This window comes from Tiliqua scincoides, chromosome 5 (genome assembly GCF_035046505.1).
Source record: "Tiliqua scincoides isolate rTilSci1 chromosome 5, rTilSci1.hap2, whole genome shotgun sequence".
NCBI classification, from domain to species: Eukaryota; Metazoa; Chordata; class Lepidosauria; order Squamata; family Scincidae; genus Tiliqua; species Tiliqua scincoides.
In genome coordinates, this window is record NC_089825.1 from 80,504,113 (window position 1) to 80,520,620 (window position 16,508).

General features: G+C 43.9%; 1 protein-coding gene across 1 annotated transcript in view; it reads left to right on the forward strand.

Annotated features, from left to right (window-relative positions):
- The window catches only part of ACLY (ATP citrate lyase), a 58,249-nt gene that overhangs the window by 19,373 nt on the left and 22,368 nt on the right, over nucleotides 1-16,508 (forward strand). The window contains exons 3-11 of the mRNA XM_066626847.1: nucleotides 2,078-2,200; nucleotides 2,436-2,498; nucleotides 2,629-2,819; nucleotides 3,683-3,762; nucleotides 7,407-7,537; nucleotides 12,677-12,795; nucleotides 13,393-13,529; nucleotides 13,864-13,925; nucleotides 16,015-16,132. Of these exons, the coding sequence (XP_066482944.1) occupies nucleotides 2,078-2,200; nucleotides 2,436-2,498; nucleotides 2,629-2,819; nucleotides 3,683-3,762; nucleotides 7,407-7,537; nucleotides 12,677-12,795; nucleotides 13,393-13,529; nucleotides 13,864-13,925; nucleotides 16,015-16,132 (1,024 nt within the window). The remainder of the gene's footprint in view (nucleotides 1-2,077; nucleotides 2,201-2,435; nucleotides 2,499-2,628; nucleotides 2,820-3,682; nucleotides 3,763-7,406; nucleotides 7,538-12,676; nucleotides 12,796-13,392; nucleotides 13,530-13,863; nucleotides 13,926-16,014; nucleotides 16,133-16,508) is intronic.

The following is a 16,508-nucleotide window of genomic DNA, read 5'->3' on the forward strand; positions in this document are numbered from 1 at the left end:
CTTACCCTTACAGAAGCCATGTTGATTCTCCCTCAGCAAGGCTTGTTCGTCTATGTGTTTTAATATTTTATTTTTGATGAAGCATTCCACCACCTTATCTGGAACAGACGTTGGGCCGACTGGCCTGTAATTACCCGGGTCCCCTTCCCTTACCTTTTTAAAGGTCAGTGTGACACTTACTATCCAAGTTGCATAATTTAGTCAAGATATCAGCAACTTCATTCTTCAGTTCCTTAATAACTCTTGGGTGGATGCCATCAGGGCCTGATGACTTATTGATCTTTAATTTGTCAATTGGGTCTGAAACATCTTTTTTAACCTCTATCTGACTTAATTCCTTAGTCAAGAGGGGCCATTCAGGCAGAGGTATGTGCCCAGTGGCATAGCTAGGGGGGGCGATTTGTTTTATTTGTTTTTCTTTAATTATTTATAATTTTATTTTGCTTGATGTCACTTCCATCCATGACATCACTTCCGGTGGTTCCTAGATTGTCATTGTGAAAAGTGAGTCCCAGTGTTAAAAGTTTGGGAACCGCTGCCTTAACTCAAAAGAGGGCAATGAGACATCGGGGGTGGGGGTGATACCCTAGTGACCAAAATTCTGGAAATCATGGTTTTTAGGAATAATACCATTATGTTATATACCATTTGATGCTGTTTAGTGCTGCCAAAACTACATGCTCTCCACTATATCTCCATGTTCCGGTTAGTTTTGGGAAACCAGCCTCCTTTTATCACCTGGAGTACCTGCAGGTTCAGAGAGCTTTCATACTTGCAAGATGTAACGCTCTTCCATTGGCCTTGTTAAAGGGCAGGTTTAGTGGTATCCCCTACTCGGAGAGGAAATGCAAGTGTGGTAGGGATTGTATCGAGACTCATACATTTTTTCTACTGCCTGTTACATGATGCTTCACGCGTGAAATACATATCTAGGCCCATTGTTAGCTAGGATGCAGGGCTGGGAAGATTCAATCATGCTCCAGTTTCTCCTTTCCACATCTGAACCTGAGTCCCTGGATAAGGTCGCGTCTTTTTTATCCGGGGTAATAGCCAGGCAGAACTCTGGGACTCTGGGCAGTGTGTGAGGAAAGGACTGATGTTTATGTTTGTGATGTTGTTGTATATTTGTGTCTGGTTTTGTTTTTTCTCTCTGTATTGTATGTCAGTAAAGGTTTTACTGAACTGAACTACCATTTGATGCAGAGTTTCATCCATTGCTTGTGGGGAAATATTCACTGCATTTATTTTTCTGGCCATTATTATTATTCATTACATGTCATGACTATAACTGTCTCTGTCTCACCTACTTCACAGGGTTGTTGTGAGGGCAAAATAAGGGGAGGAACCATGTACACCACCCTGAGTTGCTTAGAGGAAGGGTGGTATAAAAAGTGAATTAAATAAGCAATTTAATTAATTCAAGTTAATTAAGTCATATGGGGTGACAAAAATTTATGGGCCCTGGGTGTCAAATGACCTAGCTACGCCTCTGTATCTGCCTGAGGTCTTCTGCCGTGAAGACAGATGCAAAGAACTTATTTAATTTATCTGCCATCTCTAAGTCTCCTTTTATCTCCCCTTTCCCTCCCTCACCATCCAGAGGGCCAACTTCTTCTTTGGTGGGTTTCCTGCTTCTAACATATTTAACCTACTTTTATTATTCCCCTTAATGTTGCTGGCCATGTGTTCCTCATAGTCTCTCTTGGCCTCCTGTATCACCTTCTTACATTTCTGTTGCCAGTGTGTGTTCCTTTTTATTCTCCTCATTAGGGCAAGACTTCCATTTACAGAAGGAAGCTTCCTTGCCCTTTATAGCCTATAACTTGGCTCGTTAGCTGTGTGTGAACCAAGTGAGTAAATGTGCTGCCATGCTTACCAGGCTCCTACGAGGAAGTGGCTTCTATGAACATGGTTTGTACTGGTTCCTGTGTGACTTCTGTCATGTGTCTGAAGTCACTTGACCTCTCCACATGGAGGATCATTGAGCATCTGAGTGAGACCTCGGCCATCTGAAAAACCAATAACTACAGGTTGGTCCTATTCTTACGTTTTGTGTTTTTGTGCTGTAAAATTCTAGCGGCTGGTGGTGAAGCCTGATCAGCTGATAAAACGACGTGGCAAACTGGGTCTCGTAGGTGTGAATCTCGACTTGGAGCAAGTGAAGGCCTGGCTGAAGCCCCGGCTGGGACATGAAACCACAGTGAGTACTAAGTTATTTCTTGGCCTGACAAGCTTCACAGAATTATTGTGAGGCAGTCATGCTTCTCAGAGCTCTTTGAAAAAAGAGCAGTGTATGGATGGCACAAATAAGTAGAATTTGTTTAGGCTTGTAGAGCCCTGGGAGAGCAACTTTTTGTAGTAATACAATATTGACTAGCTTTCATTTTGCATGCTTGTGTAAGGTTCTAGTTTTGTGTGTTTCTTATTCCCCATAGATTGCCAAAGCTAAGGGCATCCTAAAGAACTTCTTGATAGAGCCTTTTGTTCCGCACAAACAGGTTAGTTTTTTTTTGTGTGAACGCACAGTACTTCTGACCCTCAAGTTCAGAGTGGTGTGTACAGTGTTATTCTGGGAACAAAACTGCAGTTAGTCTAAAATCTTTCTAATTTGGTATCTCAAATTCACAGACAGAGGAGTTCTATGTGTGCATTTACGCAGCCCGTGAGGGGGACTATGTCCTATTCCACCACCAGGGCGGTGTGGATGTGGGGGATGTTGATGCCAAGGCTCAGAAGTTGCTGGTGCGCGTGGATGAGAAGCTGAATGAGTCCGATGTCAAGAAGCATCTTTTGGTGCATGCTCCGTCAGACAAGAGAGAGTAATTCTGAATCATTACTTTATATCCTGTTAGCTGTGGGGGGGGGGTGCTTCATGGTGGCTGTACTCCTATAACTAAATGGTATTGGGTACTCTGGGTTTGGTGGGTGTGTCATCCAGTCTTTTTTCCTCGCAAGGCAAATTGGGAGGAGGATATTCCAAAAGTCTCTTTTTTGGTTTTGTATGGCAAATGGAGGCACTCTTGGAAGCAACTGGAGAGGGCTTCATGGCTGAGCTTACTATCAAGATTTCAGAGGGGCTGTTTTCTGCTGCAGTGTATCTGCTTGGTGCCCAGATACAAACATATGGAGCTGTAGAATTGGGCTCCAGAGTTGGTGGCATGGCCTCTAGGGCACAGCCTCCCCAGCATCACTCTCTCTAGAAATCAAGAGCTGCAGTCGTGATTACTTGCCAAAGGTAGTGGGTAGACTACCTCTGTTTTTAAAGTGTGTGTCCTGGTATGTGTTAAGTGTTCTGTGTGCTTTTTTGTTCTTGGGAGGGCTGTGATTAGTTAAAAGCTAATGTTTGGGGGGAAATTATCCTTTTTCCTGATGTGGTCCTTAAAGTTAAGATGTGCTTCACATAGCTGAAAGGTACTTCTTCTTTTTCAGTTTAAAAAATGTCAGGCGAGATGGATGATGAAAGGACTCTAGGGAGGAAAACAGACAATGATGGCTGGATCTGACTCATTCAGGTCTGGACCTCTGAGTCATCAGCTGAATCGACAGCAGACAGATTGAAAGGACTAATGATATAAATGTATAATGGGCAGGGCCAAGTATGGAGGGCCAGTAGTTTGGTCAATGTTTGCCTGTTTTAATTAAATTTATCTGGTATGTTTTTTTTTTCTTCTTCTCTATGCAGCATTTTAGCAAGCTTCATCTCTGGGCTGTTCAACCTTTACGAGGACTTATATTTTACATATTTGGAAATAAATCCATTAGGTAACTCATTTCTTTGTTTTGACCTAAACAGCCATATTTTATTCTGCTTCCTGCAGTTCTCAGTGAACCAGTAAAATGTGGTGGAACAGAAAATGAAGATAGAACGCAGAGTCTGTGCTGTAGATGTCAATGTTTTCACAAGCCCTTGCTGTTGTCAGAGTAATTTGAATTAGCCCTCCTCCGCAAACAGGGAACATGGAACAGACCCATCAATCTTAGAATGCTGACGCAAGTAAAATGTCCATAGAAATGAATTTTGATGTCAAATTCTAGAAAACTGCTAAGGACAGAAACTCAAGAATGTAAAGAAAGATCTTGAGCATCTGCCTTTGTGAATAGAGATCTGCTAATTGGAAAACTTCACTTCCTCTCTTTGTGAGTGCCACTTAGTGCATTGCAGGGATCTGTGGAAACAGATCTGTTAAGCTGTGTATGCATTCATGGTGTCTCATGTGTGAAAGACAAAGCTGACTTCACTGCACAATATGTAAGTATTGTCAGGGGCCGCATTTAGCTTGTGTCCCTTCTGCTTTTCACCTCTCAGGCTTTTCATGAAGCACCATGAGTACACTTATTTTCTTTTAATTCTTCACTTACCTTGGGTACTTCTCCTATTTACTTTCACCATCTCCTCTTCCCTCCTTCTGTTGCCCCGATATTAAAATTTTAATTGTATCCAAACTGTTTGGATTAATGTTTGTTGTAATTGATGGCCACCACACTTGTGTGTAACCTATGTAGTCCTAGCCCTAAGTCTATCCAATTTTCCTTACCTGTATCTGTAATAAATAAAGCATTATAAAAAATTAAAAAAATTTTAAATTGTAAACGCCTCAGGCCAAGCCATCCTCATCATAGCACAATCCTATGCATGTCTACTCAGTAAGCCTCACTGAATTCAGTGGGACTTACTCATAAGTAAGTGTATGTAGGATTGCAGGCTAAGTTACTCTAAATGCAGATTGGTGATGCTGCAGTACTGGTATTCCTGCTGTTTCCACCAACACCACCTGGTGTGCGTCTCCCTCCGTTTTGTTCCCACAACCACCCAGTGAAGTTTGTTGGACTGTAACTGATCCAAAGTAAACTTAATGAGCTTCAAGACCTAGCCAGTCTAATTCAAGTATGACATCTTATCTGCTATGTGTGTAGCTTATAGGTGGGTGAATCTGCTGACTCCCATGACACATGAAGCAGCCCCCGCCCCGGTCTTCATAAAAGTCAGCAATTGTTCAATGTGTATTTTCTCTTAAGGAACTGCAGTCCCAACTGTAACAATCCTGAGTTTGTTTGCATGTAGAATTTCCAGCAGGTAATGCAAACTATCTTATGTAGCCAGTTTCAGCTTGCATGCCAGGTATAAGAACAGCCCTGCTGGATCAGGCCATAGGCCCATCTAGTCCAGCTTCCTGTCTCTCATAGCAGCCCACCAAATGTCCCAGGGAGCACACCAGATAACAAGAGACCTGCATCCTGGTGCCCTCCCTTGCATCTGGCATTCTGACATAGCCCATTTCTGAAATCAGGAGGTTGTACAAACACATCATGGCTTGTAACGTGTAATGGATTTTTCCTCCAGAAATTGGCCCAATCCCCTTTTAAAGGCATGTAGGCCCGATGCCATCACCACATCCTGTGGCAAGGAGTTCCACAGACCAACCACAACTGAGTAAAGAAATATAGAAATATATATAAATGTAGAGGTTAACGGAAGAACTTGTAAATGCAAGCTGAACTTCTGCTGAGATATGTATTTTTGCAAAAATGGATTTGGGGGATAGAATGAACCTTCTCCCACCTCCATTCTCCCAGCATTGGTTTTCTCTCCTTACATTATGGTTGCACACAGTTATTTGTCCAGCCAAGTAATGTATTGTATTTCTACTCCATGTTTCCTCTACTTGCATGGACACCCATGGCGGCTTACATAAAAAACAAAAATATGCAATTATTTAAAATAAGACCATAAACATCTAAAAATACAGTAAAGCAGCACCAAGCTAAGAACTTGACTAAAAAGCGGCAGCGTAAAATTTCTTAAAACTATCAACAGTAATAGGCATAAAAAGTAGGAGCACAAAAGCAGCAAACAGTGTAGATCAGGGTTCTCCAAACTTCTTGGCCAGAGGGCCGCATCAAATATCTGGCTTGGTGAGGAGGGCTGGAAAAAAATTTAAATATAAAATTAAATTTGAGATGGAACTTGGATGAGTGAATAAATGAATGAATGGGCTTACTCATTCAACCTCTCTGGCCCTCAGAACACCCTCCGGACACAATCAGTCCTGGTCATGTTCAGTAGAGCGGGCCAGAGGCTTTCAGGGGACAAGAGGTTGGCCGCGGGCCGGAAAGAGGCTTGCTGCAGGCTGCATCTGGCCCCTGGGCTGGGTTTGGAGACCCCTGGTGTAGACTATAAAACAGTACTTGACAGGCATAGATGATTCAGAGGATGCTGGCTGATTTGATAGGAGAAAATAAGATGACAAAGATGTTTAGAATGCAAGTAATGTGGAGAAAGGCCAAAAGAGCTGCACATATTTTCAACTAAACATCTTCTGCCTGGGCTAAATCTTACATGAGTTATGAATGTATGTTGTGGCGGTGGTTATGAATTCAGGGTTGGTATCCTGAAACAATCTCTGGTAGTCCTAGTTGTGCAAGTCAATCCACAGATCAGTTCGCAGACCCTATGCCAGTAGTTCCCAAACTGTGTACATGAGCACATGAATGTGCCTCAAGAAATAAATCAGTGCCATAATTATGATCTGCTGGGAGCCCAGAGTAACCACCCAAAGAGGAGGCTGCTAACCACCTCTGTATGATTCATAGCCCTATACAGATGTTTGCTTACCCAGGAAGAAGCTGCATGGTCAGAGGGCAGTGAGGGTGTGCCAGCAAGCCCAGCTGATGTGGTGCAAGGCCCCACCTTCCGCACTTTCAGCATTTGCTTACAACAATAAATGCTGTATCTTTGTAATCTGAAATTTGGGTACCCAGCATTCATATCGCAGGTTGGATCTGAGTATAGCATTTGTTGCTGTGAACAAATACTGTGTGGGTGGAAGTCAGGGCTTTGGGAGCACAGAGGCAGGGCTTGCCAGCATACTCTTGCTTCTTCCCCAGCCATGCATTCATCTCCCTGGGGAGGCAGATGGCTGCATAGGAGTTCTGCCTCTTTCCTGTTGGTTCTGTGAGAGCAGGTAATCCTGCTGCATCTCTTCATAAGGTGTACATGGAGCGTTCAGTTGTTTCAGGTACAGTGATGCAGCTGAGTAACATGCCCTCTGAGGAGACTGACCCAGGATGGTTGCATGGGCATACAAAATTTCGCCATCTCTGTAGGTGGGATGTTCTTACTTAATGCACTCCAAAAGTACCCCTTTCAAACTAAATGTGAGGGAGCAGTCTGCCTCTCAATTTAGAATGGTGCCTTTGACCACCGGTTCAGGAAATAGTTCCTCTGTTGGCAGGTCCATGTCATCTAAATGCCTTAATATGGAAGCCCCACAAAATTGAGCACCACCTCTAATCTAGGTGGCACCCTGACATGAACCTTAACCTGGGTGCCTTGTGATGCTTTTCTGTTGTTAGCAAGTAACCATGGTTTTTTCTCACTAGTGCACACTGTTTTCCCCCCTCTTCAGTTGTAACTGCAGATGGCGTTTACGTGTTAGACTTGGCTGCGAAGATTGATGCAACGGCCGATTATGTCTGTAAAGTGAAATGGGGCGATGTGGAGTTCCCTCCTCCCTTTGGAAGAGAGGCTTATCCAGAGGCAAGTGGAAGGGTTCTTCCTTCCTTATTGTGGTGTTGCAACAATCTCTTTTCCTCCAGAGCAGTGGTTCCCAAATTTTTAACACCAGGACCCACTTTTCAGAATGACAGTCGGTCAGGATTCGCTGGAAGTGATGTCATACCCAGAAGTGACATCATCAAGCAGGAAATTTTTAACAGCCCCTTATGACAAAATCAAATTCCCCAAACATTCCAAAGGCTGCAATCCTATCCATATTTACCCAGGAGTAAGTCCCATTGACTATCATTTTTAAAAGTGTATCCCATACATAACAGCCTGTTAAAAGTACAGATCTGTAACGTTTTCCCAAATGCAGTCACATAACTCAGAAAAATCAAGTTTAAGATATTAAAAATAACATGCACATTAAAATGTTTGGGGGAAACACCTGAAATTGGCTCTTGACCAATCTAGTGAGTCCAGCCCACAGTTTGTGAAATGCTGCTCCAGAGGGGATATATTATTATTATTATTAACAATATTTATATACCGCTTTTCAACTAAAAGTTCACAAAGCGGTTTACAGAGAAAAATCAAATAACTAATGGCTCCCTGTCCCAAAAGGGCTCACAATCTAAAAAGATGCAAATGAATACCAGCAGACAGCCACTAGAACAGACAGTGCTGGGGTGAGGTGGGCCAGTTACTCTCCCCCTGCTAAAAAAAAGGAGCACCCACTTGAAAAAGTGTCTCTTACCCAATCAGCAGGGGTTATATATATATAACATGCTGCTATTTGTTTTGTGAGCTACAAGCTAGGAAGTAGTCCCATTCAAACCTTGCTTTAGCCCCCAAACTTGATTGGCAGCATTGGGCAAGCTGCTGTTGTCTCTGCCTCATCTCCTTGTCTCCAAATATGGGTGGTGATATTTCCCTGTTTTACAGGACTGTTGTGTAAGGATTACTGAGCTCATGGTTTATTTAAAACCAAAGTACCAACAGTGTGCACACTGCTTTAAAGTACCAAACAGAAAGGCAGTTCTCTGTCCCTAGGAGTTTGCAATCCAAAATTCAACCTGTGGTAAGGCAGCAGAAGGAAGGGTGAAAGTAGTGAGGAAAAATGTTTGAAGTGCTTCGAACACCCTAAAACAGTACTTTCAAAAATTCTACAAGGGAGTTGGGAGAACTGTAAGTATGTGTGGGGAAGGTAGCAATGCGATTCCAGGATCACGCTGCTTTCAGGGATGAGAGGATTTTTTTTACCTACCTGCAGCCAGCACTGTAGTCCTGGGGGGCCCTCCGCAGAGCTCCCCATGCCTGCAAAAGTCTTTTAAAAAGGGGGAAAAATGGGCACTTCCTGTTTCATTACAAAAACTAGAAAACCCATTTTTTCCTTTTAAAAAAACTTTAGCAGGCATGGAGAACCCTGCAGAAGGCTCTGGCTGCAAGTAGGTGCAAACCCCCCCTCCCATCCCTGGCAGCAGCATGATCCTGTGATTAAGTTGCTGCCTTCGCCCCCTCCCCACCCCTTAAGGGGACAGGGACAGGTTCTTCCCTGCCTGGTGGATCGTGACCCTCCAACTTGGGAACCGCTGCCCTAGGAAACACTACAGAAATGTCTGTGATTAGGCCAGACCCTCCAGGAAGCAGAGCTGTTCTGCTGACAGTCTTTTTCTACTTGTAGTGCATATAAGCAGAAGAATTTTTACAGGAGCAGAATTTTTGAGTTTCTTTTGTACAGAGTAACTGCATGCCTGGCAGTACTTAATTGCTGGCTGACTTTATTGGTTGTGTACACAGCCCAAGATAAAAGAAACATCTTGGATGACAGTACTTGCTTCTAGGAGGCCAGTGGTTCTTGCACATTTTGTACTGGGACCCACTTTTTAGAATGAGAATCTGTCAGGACCCACTGGAACTGATGTCATGACCAGGAGTATCAAGCAGGAAAATTTTTAATAAGCCTAGGCTGCACACTTACCCAGGAGTAAGTCCCACTGACTAGCACTGTTAAAAGAATTGCGTAGTAGCTTGTTGAAAGTACAGGTCTGTAATATTTCCCCAAATGCAGTCACATACCACGGTAGCATCAAGTCGAATATATTAAAAATAAAATATTGAAATGCATGGGGACCCACCTGAAATTGGCTCATGACCCGCCTAGTGGGTCCTGACCCACAGTTTGAGAACCACTGTAGTAGGCAGGATGTGGAAGAAGGGCCTTGTTTTCTCTCTAAATGAAGTTTTCTGCAGGAGGAATGCAAAAACAATACAATCAATAAGCGTGCCAGAAATAGGAAGTTGCAAATGGATTACCAGCAAATGCTCCAGCAGTCATGGCATGTGGTAGCAGTGGGAATACATTGCAAGCCCTGGTTACTTATGTCATGGACTGGGCACCTGAATTCCCATCAGAGCAGTTTGGCTCCATTCACCCAAAACTTCTCTCTCTCAGATGCTCCACAGAATGTCCCCAGTGACTTTCTGATGCTCTGCATCATTACAGTTATTAAATTGCAAATAACAAACCTGAGGGCAGTGGGAGGTTTTTGTATTTTTGTACACTAGCCAAGAAACCCATTTAGATACCTTTTTTCTTCCCTTCTCCCCCCCCCCTTGGCTCAAGTGCAGATACTTATCCATTAGGAATCTGGCTAAATTGAGTTGAGTTTTAATTTTGGCCTCACTGAATCATCCCCCTTGCCAGCCACTAATGAAGGCTCTTAGACTCTCTCCACTGGTTAAGAATTTTAATGAATGTGGACCTGGCCTCTGGCAGAGCTGAAACAAGTGCAGTTTGGAAGGGGGGGTAGCTCCTGGAGGTAGACACAAGCAGTTGCTGACTGAGGTCTAGATTCTTACCTGATCTTTTCATCAATCTTTTTTCTTTTTGCATATGTCTTGACTGGGCAACAGTTGCCTGTCTGTTCCCTCCATTGGTCTGTGGTGTTTGATAGTGCTGAAGATCAATGAGACAGCATCTCTAAATATTTCACTCATCTTTTCCCTCTGGTCCCCTGCGTTACGTCAGTGTTATACCACTCTTATGACCCCATGTTGTTACCGAGTACTGAGTATACACTTGCACATGGGAGAAATCTATTGTGTGTGCAGGGACCAAGGGCAGTGGCTCACAGCACAACTCAGTGGAATGTCAAGAAATAAGGAGGGAAATAGGATTACAGGTGCAACAACATAAGAACAGCACCACTGACTCAAAGGCCCATCGAATCCAGCTTCCTCTATCTTACAGTGGCCCATCAAATGCCTCTAAGAGCACACAGGCAAAAAGAGACCTGCATCCTGTTGCCACTCCCTTGCACTTTGCTTTCTGAGGTAGCCTACTTCTAAAACCAAGATATTGCACAAATCCTTCACAGCTTGTAACCTGTGATAGACTTTTCCTCCATAAATCTGTTCAATTCCCTTTTAAAGGCATCTAGGCCAGATGCCATCACCACAGACTAATTACATACTGGCTTTTGTCTGTTCTAACTTTTCTGACACTATTTTAGTGGATATCCCTTGGTTCTGATGTGTGAGTGGGAAAAGAACATCCCTCTATCCATCCCCTGCCTAATTTTGTATATCTCAAACAGAGCTTTTATTATGAAATAAATATACATCCCCTGATGCTTTCTTGCCATCTACCCCCCCAAAATGCCAGAAAACTAGTCTGAGTCATGCCTACCTGGCATGTACCCAGTGTGTACATTCACATATATATAAAAATGCTTTGGGCAGGAGTGTGGTCCTGCTTTCTTCCTCCCCCCCTTATGTTACATCCAGACCAGAAGTTTTGTTCTAACTGACTATATACCAATCTTGAGACTGTGGACTGTCATGGATATGTACATGTTAGGCCTTGGTTAGCATGTGAAGCCTGAACCAAACTAAGTCAGTAACGGAGAAGTGGCTAGCAGTTCCTAGCTGCAAGAATGTGAGTAAACATACAAAAAGATTGTTGTGTCTCCTTTGCTGGCCAGAAAGGGCAGACAACAAGAATTACAACCCATTGGAATGTTAGCACCTCTGCAGACAGAAAGGCGCCTTATCAAGCTGTTGAAGCGCAGCTGTGGATCTCCAGTTAGGAGGGGTAAGAACTAGGAGGGATAGCAACCAAACCCACTCCAAGAAGGTTATGTCCTCAAAAATTTCTGATTGGACAGTCTATGTATGAAGTCACCTCAGTGCTATTAGCATGAGAAGTATAATAATGAGTGCCCAAGGGGTGTGTTGGGTTCTTCTTGGGCAGAGTTTTTGGGTGCAAGATCTTGCATGCTGGAGCTCCATTGTCCATGGGGATCTGGCCTCACAGGTAGCCTGGAGCTAAAAGAACTACAAGAGAAGCTGACCCAGATGAGAGATAGGTATTAATAGAGAGAGCCAGCTAGCTTTATTTTATTGCTGTTGTGTTTCCTAGATGTTTATGCCTCTAGCATTTGCTGCCTTATGTAACCTTATGCACTTAATAAACTAAAATCTTTTACCAAGTTCATTGTTTGTTGGGGACAAAGGTTCAGAATCCTGCCTAGCCGTTCAGCAAGCTACCAAGTGCTCATTGAGGTCTAGTAACTTGAGGACTGAAGCTTTAATTGGAGAAAGAGCTCAGTGCCTGCAAGGGATAGAATTAAGCCTAGAGGGTCTCCGTGTCCCTGGCCTGAGGCACTGGCACATACAGGGTGGTGGCAGTACTACTGGACACAGGGGTCTTGAGGGCTTTAGGGTTCAAGAACCAAGAACTCTGAGCACCCCAAACCCCCCTAAATTTGTGACATCGACCCAATCCTGTCCAACTTTCCAGCATGGAGGCAGCTGTGCCAATGGGGCATGAGTAGCATCTTGCAGTGGTGGGGGGGGAGAGTCATGGAGGCCTCCTCAAGGTAAAGGAATGTTTGTTCTCTTACCTTGGTGCTGGAAAGTTGGATAGGATTGGGCCCTGTGTCACTCTGCTCCCCTGTGGCCGAACTTGGTTTTGTAGGCCAGCTGGAGTGAGAGGGGAAATGTTCTCAGGGTGTATTTACAGTGAAAAACTAGCAGATGGGGAAGGAGCAAGCATCCCTATTATTATCTCTTGCTAATGCCCCTTAACTCTGCAAAGGAAATTCAGAATTTAGTGCTGTGCTTTCAGAAATTTTGATTCTGGGCTTCTGATGATGGTGGGGCTTTTATCTGCAGGAAGCCTACATTGCTGACCTAGATGCCAAGAGTGGAGCAAGCTTAAAGTTGACTATCCTGAATCCCAAGGGCAGGATTTGGACCATGGTGGCTGGAGGAGGAGCCTCTGTGGTGTACAGGTACTGTGAAAGTGGTCTGACTGCGGGTAGGAATGTGACCCAGTATAGCAGGAGGAGAGCATTATTTCTGTGGGCCAAAATATCTAGAAGATGTTTTATTGGGAGAAATGAAGGCTTCATTCCGAATCCTCTAATGATGTTTTGATTGGGCAGAGAAGAGCAATCGGGTGTCACTTGTCTCACCTCAACCAAACATAGGGTGTTGAGACAGACTTTTGGTGAGCATTTGCAAAGGGGTCTGCAACACTCTGAGTGATATGTAATGCTATAGAAGTAGATGTGATTGCAGTACTTTGTGTGAAGATCTAGACTTAAACTGGTTGTCACCTTCTTGCAAGCTGCAATTACTCTATTCTCTGGTGCTGTCCGAACTACTGCAATATCACAGAATGCTTATGAGTCTTTAACAGCAGTAGTGGAATTTCCTGGCCCTTAAGAACTATTCAGCCTTGGCTGTTACCTCTGCTCTGTTCTCCAGCTTGGAATAGATTAGGATGCAGCCTCATTCTTGCTCCATTTTTTTGTAATGAGGGTCTATGAATGCCCTTGGTTGTACAAATGAAGCCTTCTAATGTCACCTGCACATCTTCCATTTAGTGACACCATCTGTGACCTTGGCGGGGTGAATGAACTGGCCAACTATGGGGAATACTCTGGAGCTCCCAGTGAGCAGCAGACCTATGACTATGCCAAGACCATCCTCTCTCTCATGACACGAGAAAAGCATCCAGAAGGTAAAGGAGAGCCTATTCTAAACCAAAGAGGAAGATGCAGGTGCTAGTTTTCGGTGCAGTTTTGTGTGCCCTCTTGTGGATGCTGCTGAATTCATTGATAATGACAAGACTGATTTTAGGCAGGCCGCGAAAACAAAGATAGGGTATGTGTTTTTTCTTTTTTTCTCAGTTATGTGGGTGGAATCAGAATTGATCTGGGCAACCAATATATGTACAGAGTTTCAAATGGGCCATGACTTTTGGGGGATGCTTCAGACCACAAGTTATGTTCTGATGTTTTTTACCAAGTTGCTTTTCTCTCTCCCCCCTGTGTTTTTTCTTTCTTTCTTACAAGGCAAAATCCTGATAATCGGAGGGAGCATTGCTAACTTTACTAATGTGGCTGCCACATTTAAGGTAAAGACAATCCTGAAAATTTGTTAATGTTGGCCATGTACATTCTTTGCTGAGTGTACCAACTTTAGGAAGAGGAGCTATCATTTGGATAAGGTTTAGATCTGGGCTGGTATGGTGTCAAAGCATACCATCTGTAAGGAGTATTGTAGGAATTTGTGTTTTGCATGCTTGGGGGCATTGCGACACTGAAAAAGTGTACAAGTTCAGCAAGAAATAGAAATGTGTTGTAGGAGAACTTGGAGGCAGCCCACTTTAGCATCATGGTTGCTGTATGTTGGCCAAATTGGCCTGTCCTTATTAAACTGACCCCAAAAGAGCTTTTAGAGGGAACTGAGATAGTGCATGGTTAGTGGTAGCCAATAAAGTGTCACAGAGATACCCTTGGCTTGTGTTTCTCCCTGCCCTGGGCTTCAGTATTGTCTTGGCTCCTACCTGAAAATCTTGTGTCTCTAATTCAAAAATAGAGAAGAAAAACTAGAATATTGACCAATGAGTTCCATACCATTTTAGGAACAGGCAGGAAATGTAGCATTCACAGTTGAGTGCAGCACTCACTATTGCTCCAGTTATAAGAATCATCAGAGGCTAGGTAGCCGCCTGTAGGTTAGACAAGAGTATAGCCGCCTGTAGGTTAGACAAGGTGGCATCTAACCATGTTGGAAGATGGTGGTAGCTACTTAGGAGCTTACTGCAGGACTTCTGGTGCTTTGCCTCAAACCCAAGATTTGTGACTGAGGATTTCTTGGGAACTTTTTAAAGATTATGAGTAAAGGGCAAGATTTGGTGCTGTGCCCAGCTGCTAGTAACTGGCTGCTACCTGGGTGCTCCCCAATTTATGTTTCTAACGGGGTAAACTGGGAAGGGTAGTACTTGCTGCCACTACCCAAAGCTAGGGAACCCAGACAGGAGGAAGTTGCCTTGGGAAAGCTTCCCTCTCAGTTTAACTGCAGGCTCCCATAAAATCAAACAGAAGTGGAACATGGTTAGTCTGGGAATCGTGGCAACCTGATCCCTTCTGATTGAGACCTGGTAGGTAAAATAGTAAAAATGCAAGAAGTGTATTTATAAAGCTGTAAAATACCAAAGCATTGGAGGGAGAGATGCAAGAATAATAAATGAGAAGTGACAAATAAAACACAATCTGAAGTAACTTCTCTAGTTGGCTTCCTTACCCTACTTATTTGCACTGTTTGAGATTCTGGGTCTTGCATCCATTTGATGGATAGGCAAGGCGATGTGGAGCGACAGACACTTTCAACATCCAAACTGGGTAAATATACAGAGGGGGAAGGTGTGGTCCCACTTTATCTATGAACAGGGATAATGCTCACAGGTAATCTGTGGGATGGATACTGAGGACCACCTGAGTGACTTGAATTTCTCACTTGGGTAGGCTTTAAGATCCAGTGAGCCTTGCTCAAAGCTTAGTTCACTGTTTACCAGGTAATTGGAGATAAAGGTCATCAGTTGCAAAGGAACAATGGCTACTCCATCTGGATGACAGCAGCCCTTTTGGGATGCTGAGGCATCCCAGAAGCCTTTGAGGTAATAAGTTCAAAATGGGCAAAAACCAGAGATGTTCACTACACATTTACAATTCAAACTGAGGACCCAATCCTATGCAACTTTCCAGTGCCTATGCAGCTGTACCACTAAGGCATGTGCTGCATTCTGTAGTGGGGGAGCAGTCATGAAGGCCTCCTCAAGGTATCGGAATGTTCGTTCACTTGGGGCTGCATTGCGGCGTCATCAGCACTGGAGAGTTGGATAGGATTGGGTCCTAAGTCACTTTAACTGTCTCAGCTTCCTGAGAATGGCCACCCTGTGAAGATACTGAGGATTGTCAGGCATCCCTATCTCCTACTGGCACAGAAGCAAAGTTTCCAGGGTTCCTAATGGATGGGTGGTTGGATATGCAGGGAAGTACCATGATAAACTGATTTAAGTTTGTCTTGTAAACATGTTGTTTAAAATGAAGCCCAGGTGAAATAAAATGGGGATGAAGAGGCATTTTTGCACACTTCAAGTCTAGGAGGAGGGTGGGTGTGCATACACATGCACAATTTGGGTTTAATATTCTCTCTTGCAGGGTATTGTTCGAGCCATTAGGGATTATCAGGGCCCTCTAAAAGAGCATGAGGTGAGAATCTTTGTGAGAAGAGGAGGCCCAAACTACCAAGAAGGTCTGCGCGTGATGGGGGAAGTAGGTAAGGGGATCCTTGATTACTCGAACTTTTAAAAAATTTTTTCCTTTACAGGTGGTCTTTCTTCCACTTATTTCTCCTCTGAACCTAAGTGCTTGGTTCCATTCAAGAAGTAGACAATTTGTAATACTGGCCCCAGTCCAGGACCTCTCCCCCCTCCCCCTGGGTACCTCTCTTGCCCTCAGCATAGCCTCTGATATACCCTCTGCTTGTTCTCCAATCACTCAGAGCCATTTTCCTTGCTCTTGAGGCAAGATGCCAATGAAGGCTGACTTCCCAGTGTGGACGAAAGTGTGTTCTGCCAAAGCCCTTGTGGCTGTCCTCATTGGGAAAGAGAGCAGTGGTAATAACCCTCTATCTGTATTTTGGGTCTCATGTG